The sequence below is a fragment of the Heteronotia binoei genome, chromosome 20, assembly GCF_032191835.1.
Source record: "Heteronotia binoei isolate CCM8104 ecotype False Entrance Well chromosome 20, APGP_CSIRO_Hbin_v1, whole genome shotgun sequence".
NCBI lineage: Eukaryota > Metazoa > Chordata > Lepidosauria > Squamata > Gekkonidae > Heteronotia > Heteronotia binoei.
The window spans coordinates 13,604,695-13,624,026 of record NC_083242.1 but is presented as its reverse complement, the minus strand read 5'-3'; the positions used below and the strand labels follow the sequence as shown (position 1 = coordinate 13,624,026).

Sequence of the window (19,332 nt, the reverse complement as noted above, 5' to 3'; positions counted from 1 at the left end):
GTACTGCGTCCCATGCTCTTTAACTTGTTCATAAATGATTTAGAGTTGGGAGTGAGCAGTGAAGTGGCCAAGTTTGCGGATGACACTAAATTGTTCAGGGTGGTGAGAACCAGAGAGGATTGTGAGGAACTCCAAAGGGATCTGTTGAGGCTGGGTGAGTGGGCATCAACGTGGCAGATGCGGTTCAATGTGGCCAAGTGCAAAGTAATGCACATTGGGGCCAAGAATCCCAGCTACAAATACAAGTTGATGGGGTGTGAACTGGCAGAGACTGACCAAGAGAGAGATCTTGGGGTCGTGGTAGATAACTCACTGAAAATGTCAAGACAGTGTGCGTCTGCAATAAAAAAGGCCAACGCCATGCTGGGAATTATTAGGAAGGGAATTGAAAACAAATCAGCCAGTATCATAATGCCCCTGTATAAATCGATGGTGCGGTCTCATTTGGAGTACTGTGTGCAGTTCTGGTCGCCGCACCTCAAAAAGGATATTATAGCATTGGAGAAAGTCCAGAGAAGGGCAACTAGAATGATTAAAGGGCTGGAGCACTTTCCCTATGAAGAAAGGTTGAAACGCTTGGGACTCTTTAGCTTGGAGAAACGTCGACTGCGGGGTGACATGATAGAGGTTTACAAGATAATGCATGGGATGGAGAAAGTAGAGAAAGAAGTACTTTTCTCCCCTTCTCACAATACAAGAACTCGTGGGCATTCGATGAAATTGCTGAGCAGAAAGGTTATAACGGATAAAAGGAAGTACTTCTTCACCCAAAGGGTGATTAACATGTGGAATTCACTGCCACAGGAGGTGGTGGCGGCCACAAGTATAGCCACCTTCAAGAAGGGTTTAGATAAATATATGGAGCACAGGTCCATCAGTGGCTATTAGCCACAGTGTATGTGTGTATATAAAATTTTTTGCCACTGTGTGACACAGAGTGCTGGACTTGATGGGCCGTTGGCCTGATCCAACATGGCTTCTCTTATGTTCTTATGTTCAGGTCATGAGCAGAGAGCTTCGACTGCAGTACTGCAGTTTTACCACTCTGCACCATGGGGCTCCAGGATCCCTGGCCAAACTGGCCTGGAGAGTTGGTTACCACTCAATGGCATGTTATTATTTATTCATTTTGCAGGAGGATATTCCAGAATTTCCAGGCTTGCTATCTAGACGGAGGAAGCAGTCATTGCACTGAGCAGCTCCCCTCTTTCTGGTATGATATGCTAACAGTATGGGAAATAAAGCAACATTGAGAGAGATCTCTTGGATCACTCCCCTCTCTGCTTTTTATGAGCAGATGGACTCTAATGCTCTCCCCACTTTGGTAATTAAGAAGGCACAATCCGGTGGGCAGCTCTCCTACGTGATCCAGTCTGAAAACACATGCAAGTCAGACATGGAAAAATGATTCCCTTCCTGAAGAAATCATGCAACTCAACCACTCGGCCTGCTTGCTGGAATGGCAGAATGGAACTGCTTACTTTTTCTGAACATAGATGGGCTCCTACAGGCCCCCTGCTGTCCCCTCCCCTTTACCTGTGAACCAGTTGGAGGTTTTCCTGCTTCAGTCGACTGTGTTGCTCTCCATTCGCGACCGTATCTTTTTCCAGCTCCGTCACCCTTTTTTCTAGGAAGATCACCTTAAGAGAAAAAAGGAGACAAAAGAAGAGCGATTTAAGCACCACAAGGCCTTTCCTTCCACCATCTGTGAAGAACACAGCCACTCTGCAGCCAAAATTAAGTATTAACTCACACCCTCTTTGTATGAAGCAGAAACAAAAGCTCTAAGTAAGTAAATAACTGCACCTCTCATGCCCTCCAAATTCCATGGCTTTTCATGCGATGTTCTATACCAGGGGTGGCCAAACTGTGGCTCAGGAGCCACATGTGGCCCTTTCACACATATTGTGTGGCTCTCAAAGTCCCCATCGCCCTGTCAGCCAGCTTGGAGAAGGCATTTCTCTCTTTAAATCACTTCTCCATGCCAAGCCAGCTGGCAGCTTGGAGAATGTATCTAAAGTTAAAGTTGCTCTCTTTCCACCTCTCTCTCCCTCCTCCCATCTATTTTCCTTTCTTCGTTAAACATCTGACATTCATTCTAAGAATGTGGCTCTTACGTTCAGCAAGTCTGACCATCCCTATTCTACCCCCTTTGTCACTCTCCAGTCTATGGCACCTAAGCTCCAAACTGGATAGTGGAAAGCTGCAAGCCAATTTATGATGGACCCTGGAGGGTTTCCAAAGCAGAAGTTGAAGTGTCTTGCCTCTGTGTAGCAACTCTGCCCTTCGCTGGCAGACTCCTATCCCAGTGCTTACTGGGGCCAACCCCGCTTAGCTTCTGAGGTTAGGCCAGCCTGGCCTATCCATGTCAGGGTCTCCAGCTCCCACAGATATTGAAGAACAAGCCTTGGCAGCAGTAGTCAGTGTTTATGGGTGGGGGGAGCTTGCCTTTCAATCTCTCCTTTAGCTGTCAGCAAGGGTAGAACAAAATAAGAGTCAAGTTGCACCTTTAGGACCAACAAAGTTTTACTCCGAATGTAAGCTTTCGTATGCATGCATACTTGTGAAGTCCTGCTATGCCCATACATCTTCATAAAGAGAATCTCTCTTACAGCGTGAAGGCTGCTCGCCCCACCCCCCCTCAATCTGAAAGAAAGTAACCAGAAGTTTCCTTTTCCCTTTCAGGTATTCCATTCGGATTCATCAATAGAAGGAAGTGGTCACACCCAGCCTGGATTGCACATTCTACCTTTGCCATGACTTTTGCAACTTTGCATTTACATGGCACTCACTTCCCGCATCCCCTCCTCCCTCCCCTTACCACCTATATATCTCTGGCCAGCTTCTACATACCACCCGCCAGAGCTTTTTTTGTAGCAGGAATTCCTTTGCATATTAGGCCACACCCCCTTGATGTAGCCAATCCTCCTGGAGCTTATAGTTGGCCTTGTAAGCCCTGTAAGATCTTGGAGGATTGGCTACATCAGGGGTGTGTGGCCTAATATGCAAAGGAATTCCTGCTACAAAAAAACAAATCTTGTGGCCTCCGTGCATCTGATGCTACAATAAAATGTGTTAGTCTTAAAGGTGCCAATGGAATCTTTAATATTCTGAAGAAAAGAGGTGACTAAGGGGCGGGGGGAGCATGACAGATGTTTATAAAAATATGCATTGGGTGGAGAGAGAAGACGACTGCAGATTTATACCCGTCCTTCTCTCTGAATCAGAGACTCAGAGCGGCTCACAATCTCCTATATCTTCTCCCCCCACAACAGACACTCTGAGAGGTTGGTGGGGCCGAGAGAGCTCTCCAAGAAAGCTGCCCTTTCAAGGACAACTCCTGTGAGAGCTATAGCTAAACCAAGGCCATTCCAGCAGCTGCAAGTGGAGGAGTGGGGGATCAAACCCGGTTCTCCCAGATAAGAATCCATGCACTTAGTTGACAAAGAGAACTTTTCCCCCCTCTTCCAAAATACTAGAAATTGAGGGCATCCGATGAAACTGATGGGCAGTAGATTCAGGATGGACAAAAGGAAATACTTCTTTACAGAGTGATTAAAATGTGGAATTCACATCACTATATCCTGCCAGAGGATATAGTGATGGCCACGGGCACAGACGTCTTTAAAAGGGAATTAGCTTCATGGAGGATAGGTCTATGTATGGCTATTAGCCACAATGGCTAAAGGGAACCTCCATTTTTAGGGCAGTCAGCCTCTGAATCCCAGTGTCAGGAGGCAGCACCAGAGGAAGGCCTCGGCCTCTATGGCCCCTGTTGCCGCCTCTCCAGAAGAAGAAGAGATGAAGAGACTGGATTTATACTCTGTCCTTCACATGGGTGTCTCAGAGCAGCTTACAATCACCCCACAACAGACACCCTGTGAGGTAGGTGGGGCTGAGAGAGCTCTCCAAGAATTGCTCTTGAGAGAACAGCTCTGAGAGAACTGTGGCTGACCTAAGGTCACCCAGCCAGCTGAATGTGGAGGAGGGGGGAATCAAACCCGGTTCTCCCAGATTAGAGTCTGCTACTCTTAACCACTACACCGAACTGGCTCTCCTGGAAACTGGATGGCCACTATAGGAGACAGGATGCTGGACTAGGTGGACCACTGGGGCGATCCAGCAGGGCTCTTCTGATGTTCTTAAAGCTGCTTTTGAAACTCAAGAAAAAAGGGTCCCCATGTCTGAATGTGGCAAGTCATCCTGCAACACTGAATTCAGCATGCCCATGTTCTGTTTCCATGACGTTATGATACAAGTTTCTCTACTCCTGCCTTATCACTGGCTCCCAGTGGCAGGGGGCAGAGGAACAAATTTTAAGATGTCCCAAAGGCACAGGAGCAACCGGTAGCAATGCTCCCTCTAAGCTGCAGAGTCTTGTGAGCAAAAAATTCTTACTTTGTGAGCTACTGGCATTAAAGTGGTGAGTGAGCCAGTTGGCTGCTGCATAAATTAGTTTGCTCTGGGGCCAAGGCAAAATTGGGTGATCTGGAGGCTAAAAAACCATGAGCTAGCTCTCACTAACTCAACTCAGGGGGAACGCTGGTTATGAGAGGCAGTCCAGACTCCCAGAGAGTCAGTTTGGTGTAGTGGTGAAGTGCGTGGACCCTTATCTGGGAGAACCGGGCTTGATTCCCCACTCCTCCACTTGCAGCTGCTGGAATGGCCTTGGGTCAGCCATTGCTCTTGAAGGAGTTGTCCTTGAAAGGGCAGTTTCTGTGAGAGCTCTCTCAGCTCCACCTACCTCACAGGGTGTTTGTTGTGGGGGAGGAAAGTAAAGGAGATTGTAAGCCACTCTGAGATTCAGAGTGAAGGGTAGGGTATAAAATCCAATATCATCATCTTTTTCTTCCTGATTTCCTCGTAACTGTACTGCAGCACATAAAACACAGTTGGAGAGTACTGTGCATGTAGTTCTTCCCGCCTGGTTCTTTGAAAGGTGCAGCTTTAAAGGTACAGAAGGACACAAGCCCAGCTCCTTTGAAGAAGAGGCAGCGTGCGCCCAAACTCAGAAGCACCAGTCTCTTTATTTGTACTTCAGCTGTTCCAGAGCTGAGCTCTGGCTGTCACAGCTGATTATGAAGATGTGCCCCAGCTTACTTTAAGACCTACAACAATGTCCTACTTGGATCCCTTCCATTCAGGAATCCCAACACACCCCGTACGATGGACGACATGGAACAAGAAGTGGACACGGAACACACAAAGCTACGTTGTACCAAGTAATTCCGATGGGCAGCAGGTCTCCGGGGTCTCAGGCAGAGAAAGTCTCCTGTTACCCAAAATCAGGAGTGGCCAAACTTGCATAACGTAAGAGCCACATAGAATAAATGCCAGATGTTTCGGAGCCAGAAGGAAGGAAGGAAGATGGAGGGGTGGGGGAGTGGTGGAAAGAAAGCAACTTTAACTTTAAATGGGGTAGTGAGGACTTCAAGAGCCACACTATATGTGTGAAAGACCCACAAGTGGCTCCCAGGCCGCAGTTTGTCCATCCCTGCCCCAAATCCTCCCACTGGAGCTGCCAAGGATAGTACCTGGGCCCTTCTTAATGCACTGAGGCACTGCAAGTTTTTGTCGCTCAAGCTGGTGGACTTGATCAAGTGGAACTTGAGACAAGAATCCAGGAGGAGACAGTTTAAACTGGGGCTGAACATTAAGGAGGCATTTGTGCGTCAAGGCCTTTGTGGCTCTCATACGAAACTAACAGGAAGTAACTAAGCAAAAATTCAAGATGTCCTTTTCTTCCAACAATGCTTATGTCTTTAAAATATTTATATCCTGTCTTATCTCCTCAGACTCCAGGCAGCTAACAAAGTGACAAGTTGCAAGCAGTCCATCAAGAAGATAAGCGTGCCGCACTGAAGAAGATGTGCCCCTAACTGGGAGCTTCAGGGTTTGTTCAATTGTTCTCTTTATGCTTTCAACAATGCACAGGGAGGCTGGGGACTATCCGGTATTCAAATTTACTCCCGTTCAATCACAAATGACCAATTAAGTCACCCAACATAATGGGATGGCCCAACCCTGCACAGTCCACCAGAGAAACGTCTTCTCAGGCGGCATCTCCGAAGTTCAGAGGCCTTCTTCGTGAGACCAGCTTACAACAGTCACCCTCCCAAACCGCAGTTCATGCAACAACAGCACCCCCCCCCCCAATGCCACAAGAGAAGAAAACGCTCTCATGAACCTATGAAGCTGCTATGCACAGAGACAAACACTCGCTCTGTCACTATCAGTCTTGCCTCTTAGAGCTGGTAGTGGCTCTCTGGCATAGCTCTTTCCAGGGGTGGAATTCTAGCAGGAGCTCCTTTGCATTTTAGGCCACCCCACCCTGCTGCAGCCAATCCTACAAGAGCTTACAAAAGACGGGAGCACATTCAGCCAGGGCTCCGGGGACTGCACTGGCTGCCGATAACATACCGAGCTCGGTACAAGGTGCTGGTTATGACCTTTAAAGCCCTTTATGGCCTGGGACCTACCTACCTTAGGGACCGTCTCTCCCCACATGTTCCCCAGAGAGTGCTGAGATCGGGGTCTCAGAACCTCCTTATAATCCCTGGGCCAAAGGAGGCCCGTCTGAAAGCGACCAGAGACAGGGCCTTTTCGATTGCAGCCCCCTGTTGGTGGAACCAGCTCCCGGAGGAGGTGAGGGCCCTGCGGAACCTTGAACAGTTCCGCAGGGCATATAAAACAGCCCTCTTCCGGTTGGCATACAATTAATTGATATCGGGATGCCTGAATATTTAAACTTGAACATCAGAATATTGAAAACTGGAATACTTGAAGAATTGATTTAAGGAAAAGGTAGCATAGTGCATATTGATGTGAGTTTTATGTATTTTTATGTATTTTATTGTATAATTATTAATGTATTTTAAACTGATCTTTGTTAGCTTTTTGTATTGTAAGCTGCCCTGAGCCCGCCTTGGTGGGGTAGGGCGGGATATAAATTGAACAAATAAATAAATAAAAGAGCCTTGTAAGCTCTTTGAGGATTGGCTACATCGGGGGGTGTGGGGTGTGGCAGCCTAATATGCAAAGGAGCTGCTGCTAGAATTCCACCCCTGGCTCTTTCACATCACCTCCTTTAACTGGAGATGCTGAGGACAGAACCTGGGACCATCTGCGTGTCCAGAGGATGTTCTGCCGCTGAGCCACAGCGCCTCCCCAGTGACAGCAATTCATTCCTCCAGCCTGCCCTCCATCCCATCAGCCTCTAGTGGGGGCAGGGAAACCCCAACATCTCTCTCTGCATCCCCGCCCTAGCTCAGAGGGGCACGCACCTTGTCGGCGATGTCTTCCTCCAGGCACTCCACGTTGTTCTGGAACGACTCCTCCATCACGTCCACAGTGAGGGTGCCCGTCTGATGCAGGTGCCTGCAAAAGACACACACCAAGGTGGCCCAAAGGAAGAAGGCCATTAGAGAGATCATTGTGTCGGAAGGGAGAAAAACAGGAGAAAATACTAGCAATACGGGGTCGAGCCTCCTGGAATTGTTCATCCCCTTCCCTGCAGGGGGTGCTACCCTCACGCAAAAGGGGGAAGGGCAATTCAAAAAGCTCAGCTTGACCCCAAAGCAAAAAAATCCCCCAAGAGTGGGCGCCTGAATGCAAACCACTGAACGGGGCACGCACTTGGCACTTTTGTGGGGCAGCGACTGGCAGTGGGAAGTCACAGTACAAGCCTCTTCCTTTGCTCTTTGGAATCGAGAATGATAAGATATACTTTCTCTTGCTTGATTTTATTTATTTATTTTTAAATATCGGTGGCAGAAAGACAAAAGTGGCATTTCAGGGCAATAAATGGCCCAGAGGTGGAGACCGCGCTCACGGAACGAGCTGGCTTAATTGCAGCGTTGGCACCTAATGCTTCTGTCGTGGTCCAAAGGACGCCGTTTTTACGACACGGTGTTCCAGGCCAGACGTTTTGATCAGCTGTTGGCAATACATTTTATCAGAGGAGAGGTGTTCAGGGTTCCACGGAAGGACGCAAGAAGGATTCAAGCCATTAAAAGGAAGAGGGGTGACTCATCTGTATGCTGGAAAAGGACACCTTTTCTATATTAACAGATGCCAGCGGTTTCGGGGCAGAGAGGAAAATCAACGGAGGGCACTAGAGAGCCTCACGTCGCTGGCCTCCTAAGGGAAGGGCAAACAGAGTGCCAACTGTACCCAAAGGAGGATGACCAGGGGCCTGGAGACCAAGCCCTAGGAGGAAAGACTGAGGGTCTTGGGAACGCTCAGTCTGGAGAAGAGTAGGTGGAAGAAGAACATGGTTGCTTTCTAGAAGTATCTGAAGGGCTGTCGTGTAAGAGGAGGGCAGGGAGTTGTTCCTGTTGGCAGTGGAAGAGAGGACTCGCAATCGTGGGTCTAAATTAAGGGCAGGAAGTTACCAGCTGGATATTAGGATTTTTTTTGCACAATCAGAGTTCTTCAACAGTGGAAGCAGCTCCCGAGGGAGGTGGTGAGCTCCTCCTCAGTGGCAGTCTTCAAGCAGCAGCTGGACAAACGTCTGACATGAATGCCCTAGGCTGGTCCTGCACTGAGCAGGGGGTTGGACTAGATGCCCTCTATGGCCTCTTCCATTCTATGAAGCAACTGCTTGGGAATCCCCAGTAGCGAGACCAGTGGCAAATGCTGGCTCAGGACTACTGCTGCAGGAAAAAGAAGTCAAGGCCCCTGTCATCAGGTTGCGGGGGGGGACCTTGGCCAGGAAGCCCTTCTCCACCACTGAAGCTACCCACTTGCTCTGTGGGCCAGCAGCCACCAGAATTACCAGCCCCGCCACTGAAGAAAGAAAAGGCAGGCAAGCAAGGAACACTGGCTGATCCTGCCTGCCGCCCTGAGTCTCTCCTCTGCAGAGATCAGAGCTCCAAATGGTGGTGAGGAATCACCCCAAAGGACAGTGGGGCACCCTACCATAACTGCAAGAGGATACCGAGGCCCAACAACAGCCCTGTGGAAGGAAACAATGCACACGTGGCTTGCCTGGTTGGACAGAGTCATCCTGTGCTACACCAGGGTCGCCAACCTCCAGTTAGTGACTGGAGATCACAACAGATCTCCGGGCATCAGTTCACTTGGAGAAAACGGCTGCTTTGGCAGCTAGATGGACTAGATCAGGGGTGTCAAACGTGCAGCCCATGGGCCGGATCGGGCCTCCAGAGGGCTCCTGTCAGGCTCCCAAGCAATTCTGCTTCCTTCTGTCTCTCGCTTCCTTCTGCGTCACAGCCTGCTTTGCTAGGATTTTTCAATCGCACAGGAGCTACAGAGCAAAGCCTCTATTCTCTCCATTGGCTGAGGCTCCTCTCTTGGGGAGGAAGAAGGGGGGATGGAGAGCTTGCTCTGATACTGACCACAATATTGCAAGAGTGCTAATACTTTAAAGCGTGTTTTATCTTACTGTCTTTTTTTTTCAATCTTTACTTGTGTCTGTCTGTGTCCTTTATAAAGTTGATATCTCCACTACCCAGCATTACATTGTATGACACACGTGGCCCAGCAAGGTCTCATTTATGTCAGATTCGGCCAACATAACAAATGAGTTTGACACCCCTGGACTAGATGGCCTGTATGGCCCTTTCCGTCTCTGTTCCATGAAGCAACTGCTTGGGAAGCCCCAGCAGTAAATGCTGGCTCAGGGGTGCTGCTGCAGGCAGTGAAGACAGGGCCCATTGTCATTTTGGGGAAGAGTCCTTCTTATAGCCTCGTACTCCTCTAAAGTTCCTCCCCTCCCCAAACCCCATCCTTCTCAGGCTACACCCCAAAATTCTCCAGCTCCGAGATGGCAGCCCCACCTGCCTCCTATCACAGACCATAAGGGCATCGGTTTAAGATGTAAGGCTCTGCCAGATGCAGGGGGGGGGGGGTGTGTCTCGCAGGAGAACGAATCAGTGGACATTTGAAGGAAAGTGTGATCACCCCAGCAAGGGAGGACTCCTTCTCACCAGGAAATCACGTTTGCCCACATGCTAGCAAACCGCTCTTCTTGCCTCTGTCGTTCCACACCCTTCTGTGCGGGGCAACGCAATCGCACAAACGGCAGAGCGGCAATCTGGGACAATCTGCAGCGGAAGGGGAATCCAACCCAAAAGGCCTGTCTCTGCCGGTGTTTGGATCCCACCCAAGTGTGGTTATTGCTGCACATAGGGAGGGAGTCCTGGGGCACGGGGGGATCTCTGAGATTGTAACCAAATATGCAAGAACAGCCAGTCTCCAAGGCTGATTGGGCATCACCACTTCACGACAGTGTCATTAACGGGTCCAAACCTCCGAATGCAAGGGGAGATTGGAGTCTGAACGAAACGAAATGGAACCCCGGAGATCCCGGTGGAAGAATCCTCCCCATTCCCACGAGGACAAGAGCAAAAGGCGCCAAAAGGAAGCCCCCCCCCCCCCGCCCACAGGTGGTAACCAGCAAGAAAGAGGGTTTTAGTGCTCAGCTTTTTGAAGATGCCATTCCCGAGGCGGAGAAGACATTGCATGGGGGGAGCACCTTTGCAAAGAGGACAGTCAGAGGAAAGGAAAGCGGAGAAAGAAGCCGCACCAGCGTACCTTGCGACCTTCTTGCTCGAGAGTCTCTTATTGGGACTGTGGAATGAACAACAGGAAAAAGAAGTCAGGAAAATTGACACCAGAGAGCTGTGGGGAAACAGGAAGCCGGCGAAGACAGAGCAGCAGGGGCATATCCTTTACAATTCACAGCACAGCACAAAACAGCAGCACATCCACGGGGCATGCACCCGGCGCCTCCCCGGTCCAGACTCGGAGCCTACATTTTGCGCCCATCGGGAAAACATCTGCACCTTGACCCCGCTGAAGTCACCCTCGGAAGTTACTCGGCTCCACCCAAAGGTGCTCTCCTCTCCCCCGCCCCCATCTACCGGCCAGCTCCAGACCTGAAAACGGATCCTCGAGCTAAATAATAGAACCAAGCTTGGAGGGACCTCGGCCCACTTACTAGCGGAAGGCAGCCCACACCAGGTTCAAACCCACCAGGCAGCTTGTGACTTGTGATGAGTGATGGCTTGAAGCCCAGGTTAGCTCTGGGAGCCCACGGGACACAAATCAAAACATACCGCAGATATTTATTTTATTTGTTCCATTCATTAGTGTCCTGCTCCCCCCGCCCCTCAGCGTGGACTCAAAGCAGCTCCCATCGTTCCCCTCTCCTCCATGTTATCCTTACAAAAACCATGGGTGTGCGACTGGCCCAAGGTCACCCCTTGTCCGTGTAGGCCTTGGGGAGATCTGTCAAGCTACCATTACAGCGTCAAGCAGCAAAAGCTGCTACTTGAAAGGGAGGAGCTGGACGATGGTGATGGGAATGGGGAAAACTGGGGCAGCCTGAAGCCCCCCACCCAGGAGAGCTGAAGAAGCCCCTGAAGGCAACCCAAAGGTTTATTTCTTCTGCTGATACCCGATCTCTCTCCCCAATAAGATTACGCCATTCTCCGCTACGTTATCTTCACAACAACCCTGTGAGCTCAGTCAGGCTGGAAGGGGTGACTGGCTCAAAGCCACTCAATGTGGCGGAGCAGGGATTCGAACCTGGGTCTCTCCCGGATCCTGTTCCCACGCTCTAACCACTATACCACAATGCTTCCTCACCGCTGAGCTTCATCCTCTCTCCCTCCAGAGAAGCTCATCTGCTTTCCCCCTCTCTCTGCCATGATACCGTCTTTGGGTATGATGGTGAGGAACAGTCAGTCCTTTTGCTGTCTGCCAAGCCTGGGACCCACTGCTTCTCCTGAATGATATCCCCCGTCCTTCCCTAAGTCTTTAAACTTCCTAGAGAGTCTTGGCTCTTCGGCTTGTCCTTCAGGGAGGTGAGATCTACCAGGAGCAGGGCCTTATCAGTGATAGCCCCAGAGTAGGATAATGGACTTCTCTGAAGGGGGAAAAAAAAACATTCTCTGGTCTCCTTTTGCAAATAGATGGAAGGCTTTTTAAAAAACCCTATCAGGCAACTGGGATTCTTCCAGTGCAGTAATTTTTAAGTTAGTGTAGTGTTTTGTTCTTCAAGTTTTTAAATCAGCATTCTTCTGTTGAAAGGACAGTCAGTAAGTATTATCACTAAGCACACTACGAGCCACTTCCCCCATCTCAAGACTCAGTTTCTGAACGTCCCCACTCCAAGATTGCCTCCTGCCATCACCTGACACTCCCCAACCACCCTCCCCTTCCTCACCCCCCATCCCATTAACCCCGCACGGATCACCCCAGTGAGCCAGAGATCAAGGGGGCTGCAGTCACATCACACCAACAGCAGTTCATGCAGAAAGGGGGGTAGTCGGACAGCAAGCAAGGGAGGACACGAGAAAAGACTCCCACCGGAGACAGTCGGTGCTTCGCCACTGGGGCAATGCCATCATGGGTCTCTCTTGCAAGAACAGCTGAGTTCACCAGATTCTCAAAGGGTTTTCAGCGCGAATTCACTGAGCGCACAGAGACAGCATCAGAGCAACTGGTTCAGAGCCACCTAGTGACTTTCACAATAGACATGAGCCTTGAATCAGTTGCCTGATCAGCAAGCTCAGTTCCTTTGGCTTTTAGGCACAGACGCCTTCCTTTTATACACAAGCCAGGTCCATTTCCACTTGAGCCCAATCAATCACGCAAGCAAAAACGGTGAGAGTCCTTCCTTCCCACGAACGCAGCACCCATCATGCACTTCAGTGTTACTTTTTTGTGTGTGAATAAAGTGAGAAACGGCCATGCACAAACGCGGTTACCTATTCATTTCGAGATCGTTTAGGCGGGCGGAAAGGTCCTCGAGGCGATTGATTTGTTTGTGGCACTGGCTACAGTAAAACTCAAATGCCTCGTCAGTGATAAGGCTGTGCAGTTTGGTGGTGAGGGGGTTGGCGCTGGGAAAGAGCAGAAGTGGCATTCGTTTAGTGCTAACAGGACGCACAGGGGGTGGGGGGGGAGGCAACTCCGGCTGACATGTGGCTTCCAGAAGTTATGTCTCTCAAACAAGCCGGTTTTTATTGGGATGGTTTGGCCCAAAGCAAGGAGTTTTTGACAATAAAAAGGCAGGGACAAGATCGGTACCATGCCAAGAGGCATCAGGCGCACTAAGGAAACAAGATTCCGGTGGGGTAGCCCTGTTGGTCTGAAGCAACAAGGCAAAGTTTGAGTCCAGTGGCACCTTTAAGAAGAAGAAGATTTATACCCCGCCCTTCTCTCTGAATCAGGCTCAGAGCGGCTTACAATCTCCTTTTAACTTCTTCCCCCACAAGAGACACCCTGTGAGGTGGGTGGGGCCGAGAGCTCTCCCAGAAGCTGCCCTTTCAAGGACAACTCTGAACAACACAGAGTTGGCGTTTCCACTTCAGAAACTTGTACAGGATGCTCCCTTTCGTCGAAGGTGAAGCTTCGTCAAGCGGCTCCCTTTCCAAGTCTCCTGACATTCCGACGAGTCACAGAAACTACAGTAAATTTTGTTTTCCCCGGATGACTCAGGGGCAGGCTGTGCTATTCAAAAATCCTCCCTAAGGCAGGGCGGGGTGGGAGAACCTCAAGGGGGCGGAGACAGACGGGTTGGGCAGGTGGAGTCATGAGCCCTGCCACTTTCAGGCAGTTCCATCCAGAAGCTTTCCCACTCTGAACACGCGCTCCTCCTTCAAGATGGATGCAATCAGGCCATGCCTTTTCTTTTCAAGCAGCCTGCTTTCCCCTCCCCTCCAGTATCTTTGCTCCAGGTGGGGCAGGGAACTTACCAACCCTGGGCAGGATCTTCCGCCAGCTTCCAAACTTGGCCCTAAAAAAGCCCTGACCTTCATTCTTCCTGCACTGCCAGCCATTGCTTCAACAACAACAGAGAGGCAAGCGACCGTTTCCAAGAGGGAAAACAAAGTCAAAAGTCAGTCAAGCGGGCCGTGCTGGAAACCCTCCCAGAATTGCTGGAAGCCGGGCAGAGAACAGCCCTGGGCTGACCCTCCCATCAATCACGTCTTTTTTTGGGGGGGGAGAGGCACACCTGGTTTTTCTGTCTTAAATTGTGGCTCAAACTACCACCCTTGCAAGGCAGGCAAGGCCGTGAGAGAGGAACTGGCCCAAAGCCACCCGGCAATGTTCAGGGCGGCATCGGAATTCGAGCTCAGCTCTCCCAAGCCCTAGCCCAACATTCTCACTCACTACGCCATGTAGCACTCAGGACGCAATTCTCTTTGCGGAGCTAAGGCCCTGCCCCATTGAGCAGGAGCAGCACAGAAGGCTAGCTCTACTGAGCCTGCGACAGCAGGAAGGGCGGGATGCGGTGGCGGTTGGTGGTTGATTGTGGTGGTTGTTAATAATAATTCCCCCCTCAGGGCATGCCCTGGACTGTCTGGCACCCTAGGCAAGGCTAACTTCTGGTGCCCCCCACCACTGATAACATCACTGGATCACATGGGGGGTGCCCAATCTGGCACCCCTAGAAGGCTGGCGCCCTAGGCAATTGCCTAGTTTGTTAGTGGCAGGGCCGGCCCTGTCCTCCAGAAGCCTGAAGAAGGGTCTCCACCCCAGCGGCCCCTTTTCTGGCACGCAGATACCGGCAGTGAGATCCTCCCAAGGAAGGTGCGCTTGGCCCCTTCCCTTCCAATCATTAGGAACCAGCTGAAGGCCATTTCACTAAGGATTGTGTTTGGTTATGTTTGCTCACAGTCCTGAACGGCGATTTTACACGTCAGCTTTTATGTTCTTAATGCATTTTATCTTATGTCCGTAAGCCACCCTGAGTTCCCTGAGGACGAAAGGTAAAGGAGCACTTGGTTGAGGGCGGCAGGTGTTATGCAGGCCCTTGAATGGAAGAAACTTCTGGAAGCCACAAGGCTGCATCGGAGAGAGGTTAACAAGTGATAACCGTGACAGGGAGGTTAACACACAACACACACGCACAGGCGCGAGCCAAAAGAAACAAGGTTAAACCTTCCAATGCACCTGGAAAGGAAGCAGTCAGCCAGTTAAATGGCAAAGGCGACACTGTTTGCGGAGCACCCACAGAGAACCACAGATGGGGGGTGACAAACCAGTTTCAAGCTACAGGACGCTGGAATCTTTGGTCTGGCATAGCGCCAACAGAAATTCTGTAACTAACTCCTGGCTCCACGCGAAGCTGCTCGAAAACTGCAAGCTCAGCTCCAATAAAAGTTGGGGGAGGGGGGAGGGCGCAGGAGAGGATTTCCTTTGGCGATTAACTTTTTCAGAGCAGTTTTCCTTCCACCACCAGGGTCCACCGCCAGCCACGGCTGTTGCCGGCACTTCCCAAATGCGAGCGCCGGAGCGAGAAGCGGAGGAGAAGAAACAGAAATTGTCCTTCGGAAGCTGAGATGTTTACAGAACGAGTAACGCTTGAGACATTCTCCGTACTAAAAACAACACACGGAGGGTCAGAAAGGTCAGACTGCCAGTTCTGGGCAAACCTTAAAGAGGACCATGGCTTCCTGAGCTGTAACTACCACTCCACTCCACTTTTGCAACATCTGTTCTAGGGTGCAAGACTGATTCCATGATGCAGTAGCTTGGCGGGGAGAGGAAGGAGGAAGAGAGACCCGGATTCCAACCACCCCTTCCCCCGCACAGAGCATGGAATGAACTTTGCTTTACGAAAGGTGGTGGGATTGCAGGCTACGTGGCAGTCCTGTGCCCAAGGGCCCCTTCCCTTTGACAAAAAGACCAGGAGGGGCTGGGGAGATCTGCATTGGTCTAGAGACCCTTTTCCCTGCCAGAGGCTGTTCCCTTCACCCTTCCCTTATCCATCAACTCTCTTCCATGTTCTGCATGAACAGTTGCAGGAAGCGGGCAGGCTGTCTACCAGGGATGGCCAAACTGTGGCTCGGGAGCCACATGTGGCTCTTTTACACGTACTGTGTGGCTCTCAAAACCCCACTGGCTGGCTTGGAGAAGAAATGTCTCTCTTTAAGTCACTTCTCCAAGCCAAGACAGCCAGCAGCTTGGAGACTGCATTTAAAGTTAAAGTTGCTTTCTTTCCACCTCACACTCCCCCACCTTTTGTGGCTCTCAAGCATCTGACATTCATGCCTTGTGGCTCTCAAACACTTATTCTATGTGGCTCTTACATTAAGTATGTTTGGCCACCCCTGCTGTATACTTCAGCAGTTTGAGGAATCGGTGTGACCAGCAAAGCCAACTGGAGACCCTATAGCAACCTTTGTTGGTATAGAACAGGTATACTTCACCAGGGCCTGGAGGCTCAAGCCCGGGCTGCAAATACAAGAGAACCTTTCTGTCTTTCTCAGCTCATGAGATGGGAGCAGGACGGGGGAGGGGGGGTATGGCGAACACATCAGGCTGCAACAGCTTCGGTGAAAAGAAGGCTCAGGCCCCGCACTTTGTAGCCAACAGCCAAGTCGATTCCCCAAACCATACGGAGGCAAGGCAATGATGTGGGTCCAGCAGAACAGGGCTGTATTTCAAGCTCGTGCCCAAGGGCTGCACGATCCAGCCCACACTTTTAATGGGCCGTTAGAAAGCTGTCAAGAGGGTGTTGGGAAGCATCTCCATGCCAAGAACACTGCAAGTCCCAATCTGGAGCAATCTCGTGACTCCTTGTAGATCCTATTCTCAAGCCTCTCTTGGGGAAGAAGACTGTAGATGTATACCCCACCCTTCTCTCTGAATCAGAATCTCAGAGCGGCTTACAATTTCCTTTATCGTCTTCCCCCACAACAGACACCCTGTGAGGGGGATGGGGCTGATAGAGCTCTCCCAGAAGCTGTCCTTTCAAGGACAACCTCTGCCAGAGCTATGGCTGACCCAAGGCCATTCCAGCAGGTGCAAGTGGAGGAGTGGGGAATCACACCCGGTTCTCCAAGATAAGAGCCCACACACTTAACCACTACACCAAACTGGCTCTCAGTTGGCCTTGAGACTCCTTAGGGGTGATCCGGGTGCAGCCGCTCAATTTGGGGAAACCACGAAGAAATCTCACCCGCACAGAGCTTCTGTGCAGAACTTGTGCTGTCTCTCTCTGGCCCCACTGACCCACCAGCTGCCCTCCCCTTTATGCTATAGACCAGTTTCTCTCTCTCTAGAAGAGGCGGCTTTGAGAACTTATTGTAAGCCTGCACTGAACAGGAAACGCTGTCCCCTTCCCTGGTTCCTGGGCTGCCAGGGCAGCATAAGCAACAAGCCCTGCGTGGGTACGACCCCTACTCAAAGCCCTAGATGCGAAACGAGCCATTGCAGACTCGCCGTTACCTGGGAGAGAGGAAGGATGAACTGGTGTAGCTGCTCTCTCCGTTGCACAAGCTGTCCGAGAAGAGATCCGCCTCGTTCCCTTCCCCGTAATCCTCGAACTGCTCCTCCCCGCTAATGACGGTGACGATGGAGTGACTGTTGATATCCGAGCTCAAGGGGAGGTCGCGGGGATGAGATCTGCCCAAGGAAAAGAAGAGTCAGGGCAAGAAGAGACCAAGGCAAATGGCTGTCCCCCCCCCCCCCACCCCTGGTAGGCGTGCCGCATCCAATGGTGACCTCCGCTTCCTTGTGGAGAATACAGTCCCTCTCAGGCTGCGGCCAGGACTTGTGGGGAACACAAGAAAGTGGGAGGAAGGAGTCCAAAATTGGTAGTGCATACTAGGCTTCTTTTCCTTCAGATGTCTGTACGCTGCGTGTGCGGTACAACCAGAAGCGGGTCTGCCTCATAGGCTGCAGGCTCTGGGTATTCTACCAGCATCTCCTCCTTCTAATTCAGTGATAGCCCCTGCCATCCTGAAGCACCTGCAATTCAGCTTCACGGTGACATGCCACAGGTGCCCAACCGACCCCAGGTAGCATACAAGCGGCACACACTGAGATTGGGGCTATGTCAACAGCCTGGCCACTCACGTAGACATTGCCTAGCAGAAGGTGCTACCACATAGCAACTCCTGAATGATGCAAAACCGCATGTCCATAAAAGCATGGACCAAACCAGGGGTGGCTCTTTCACACATCTTGTGTGGCTCTTGAAGCCCCACTGCCCGCTGACTGGCTTGGAGAAGGCATTTGTCTCTTTAAATCACTTCTCCGAGTCAAGCCAACCAGCAGCTTGGCAAATGCATTTAAAGTTAAAGTTGTTTTCTTTCCACCTCTCGCTCCCTGCCATCTACATACCTACCTTCCTTCCTCCCCTCCCTCCAACATCTGATGTTCATGTCTTGCAGCTCTCAAACATCTCACGTTTATTCTATGTGGCTCTTCCGTTGAGCAAGTTTGGCCACCCCGTTTCAAACTAATTTTGTTGAGCGCAATCTGTGGCATGCCCAAAAGCAAAAGTCTTCTGTTAACCAGCTGGACTGGCAAAGAACAGGGCACAGAGGTGCATCATAAGCGACGGAGCCATGCAGCCCCAGGACCAAGAGCGAGGCCTTCCAAAGTTCAACTGTGACTGCACTCCAGGAATGCTTCATCCTGTTAAGGGTCCCAAAGCAGGCGAAAGTCCTGTAACCCATCAACAACACACATTCCTGGGCAGCTCTTTCTCTTACCCACGTGCACCTCTCTGCCCGTTTCATCGTGTCATATACAAAACAAGGAATCCATGGTTGTAAAGAGCCAATACAATGAAGAAGAAGATGATATTGGATTTATATCCCGCCCTATACTCTGAATCTTAAGAGTGGTTACAATCTCCTTTACCTCCCCCACCCCCCACACAACAGACACCCTGTGAGGTGGGTGGGGCTGAGAGAGCTCTCACAGCAGCTGCCCATTCAAGGACAACTCCTACAAGAGCTATGGCTGACCCCAAGGCCATTCCAGCAGCTGCAAGTGGAGTGGGGATTCAAACCTGGTTTGATAAGAGTCCGCACATTTAATCACTACACCAAACTGGCTCTCAATGAAGACATTCCAACTGTGACACAATGTATTAAAATGTTTTCATCACCTTAATGTACAAGAAGACTGCAGATTTATACCCTGCCCTTCTCTCTGAATCAGAGACTCAGAGCAGTTTACAATCTCCTGTATCTTCTGCCCCCAGAAACCCTGTGAGGTAGGTGGGGCTGAGAGAGCTCTCAGAGCAGCTGCCCTTTCAACGACAACTCCTACAAGAGCTATGGCTAACCCAAGGCCATTCCAGCAGGTGCAAGTGGAGGAGTGGGGAATCAAATCCGGCTCTCCCAGATAAGAGTCCGCACTCTTAACCACTACAACAAACTAGCACAACATTTCTGTGCCACTGGAAAAAATTGACCAGATCTGGGAGCACCATCATACCCTCACATTCAAATTCGGGGAGTGGCTTCACTGCAACTTTTGGTACTATTGGAACTTCTTCCACAAGCAGGGCACTGGAATTTGGCCATTTGGATGTACAAGCTCAACAGATATTCTCTCCTT

General features: G+C 50.6%; 1 protein-coding gene across 4 annotated transcripts in view; it reads right to left on the bottom strand.

Moving 5' to 3' along the window:
* Positions 1 to 19,332, bottom strand: part of RAB11FIP3 (RAB11 family interacting protein 3) — a 148,188-nt gene that overhangs the window by 17,883 nt on the left and 110,973 nt on the right. For 2 of the 4 annotated variants that reach the window (XM_060260824.1, XM_060260825.1), the window contains exons 5-8: positions 17,206 to 17,382; positions 10,555 to 10,590; positions 7,284 to 7,377; positions 1,537 to 1,640 (exon numbers count right to left, since the gene is read on the bottom strand). In XM_060260824.1, the coding sequence (XP_060116807.1) occupies positions 1,537 to 1,640; positions 7,284 to 7,377; positions 10,555 to 10,590; positions 17,206 to 17,382 (411 nt within the window). Of the gene's footprint in view, positions 1 to 1,536; positions 1,641 to 7,283; positions 7,378 to 10,554; positions 10,591 to 12,734; positions 12,870 to 17,205; positions 17,383 to 19,332 lie in introns of all 4 variants that reach the window. The other 2 variants (XM_060260823.1, XM_060260826.1) reach the window with 2 other exon arrangements.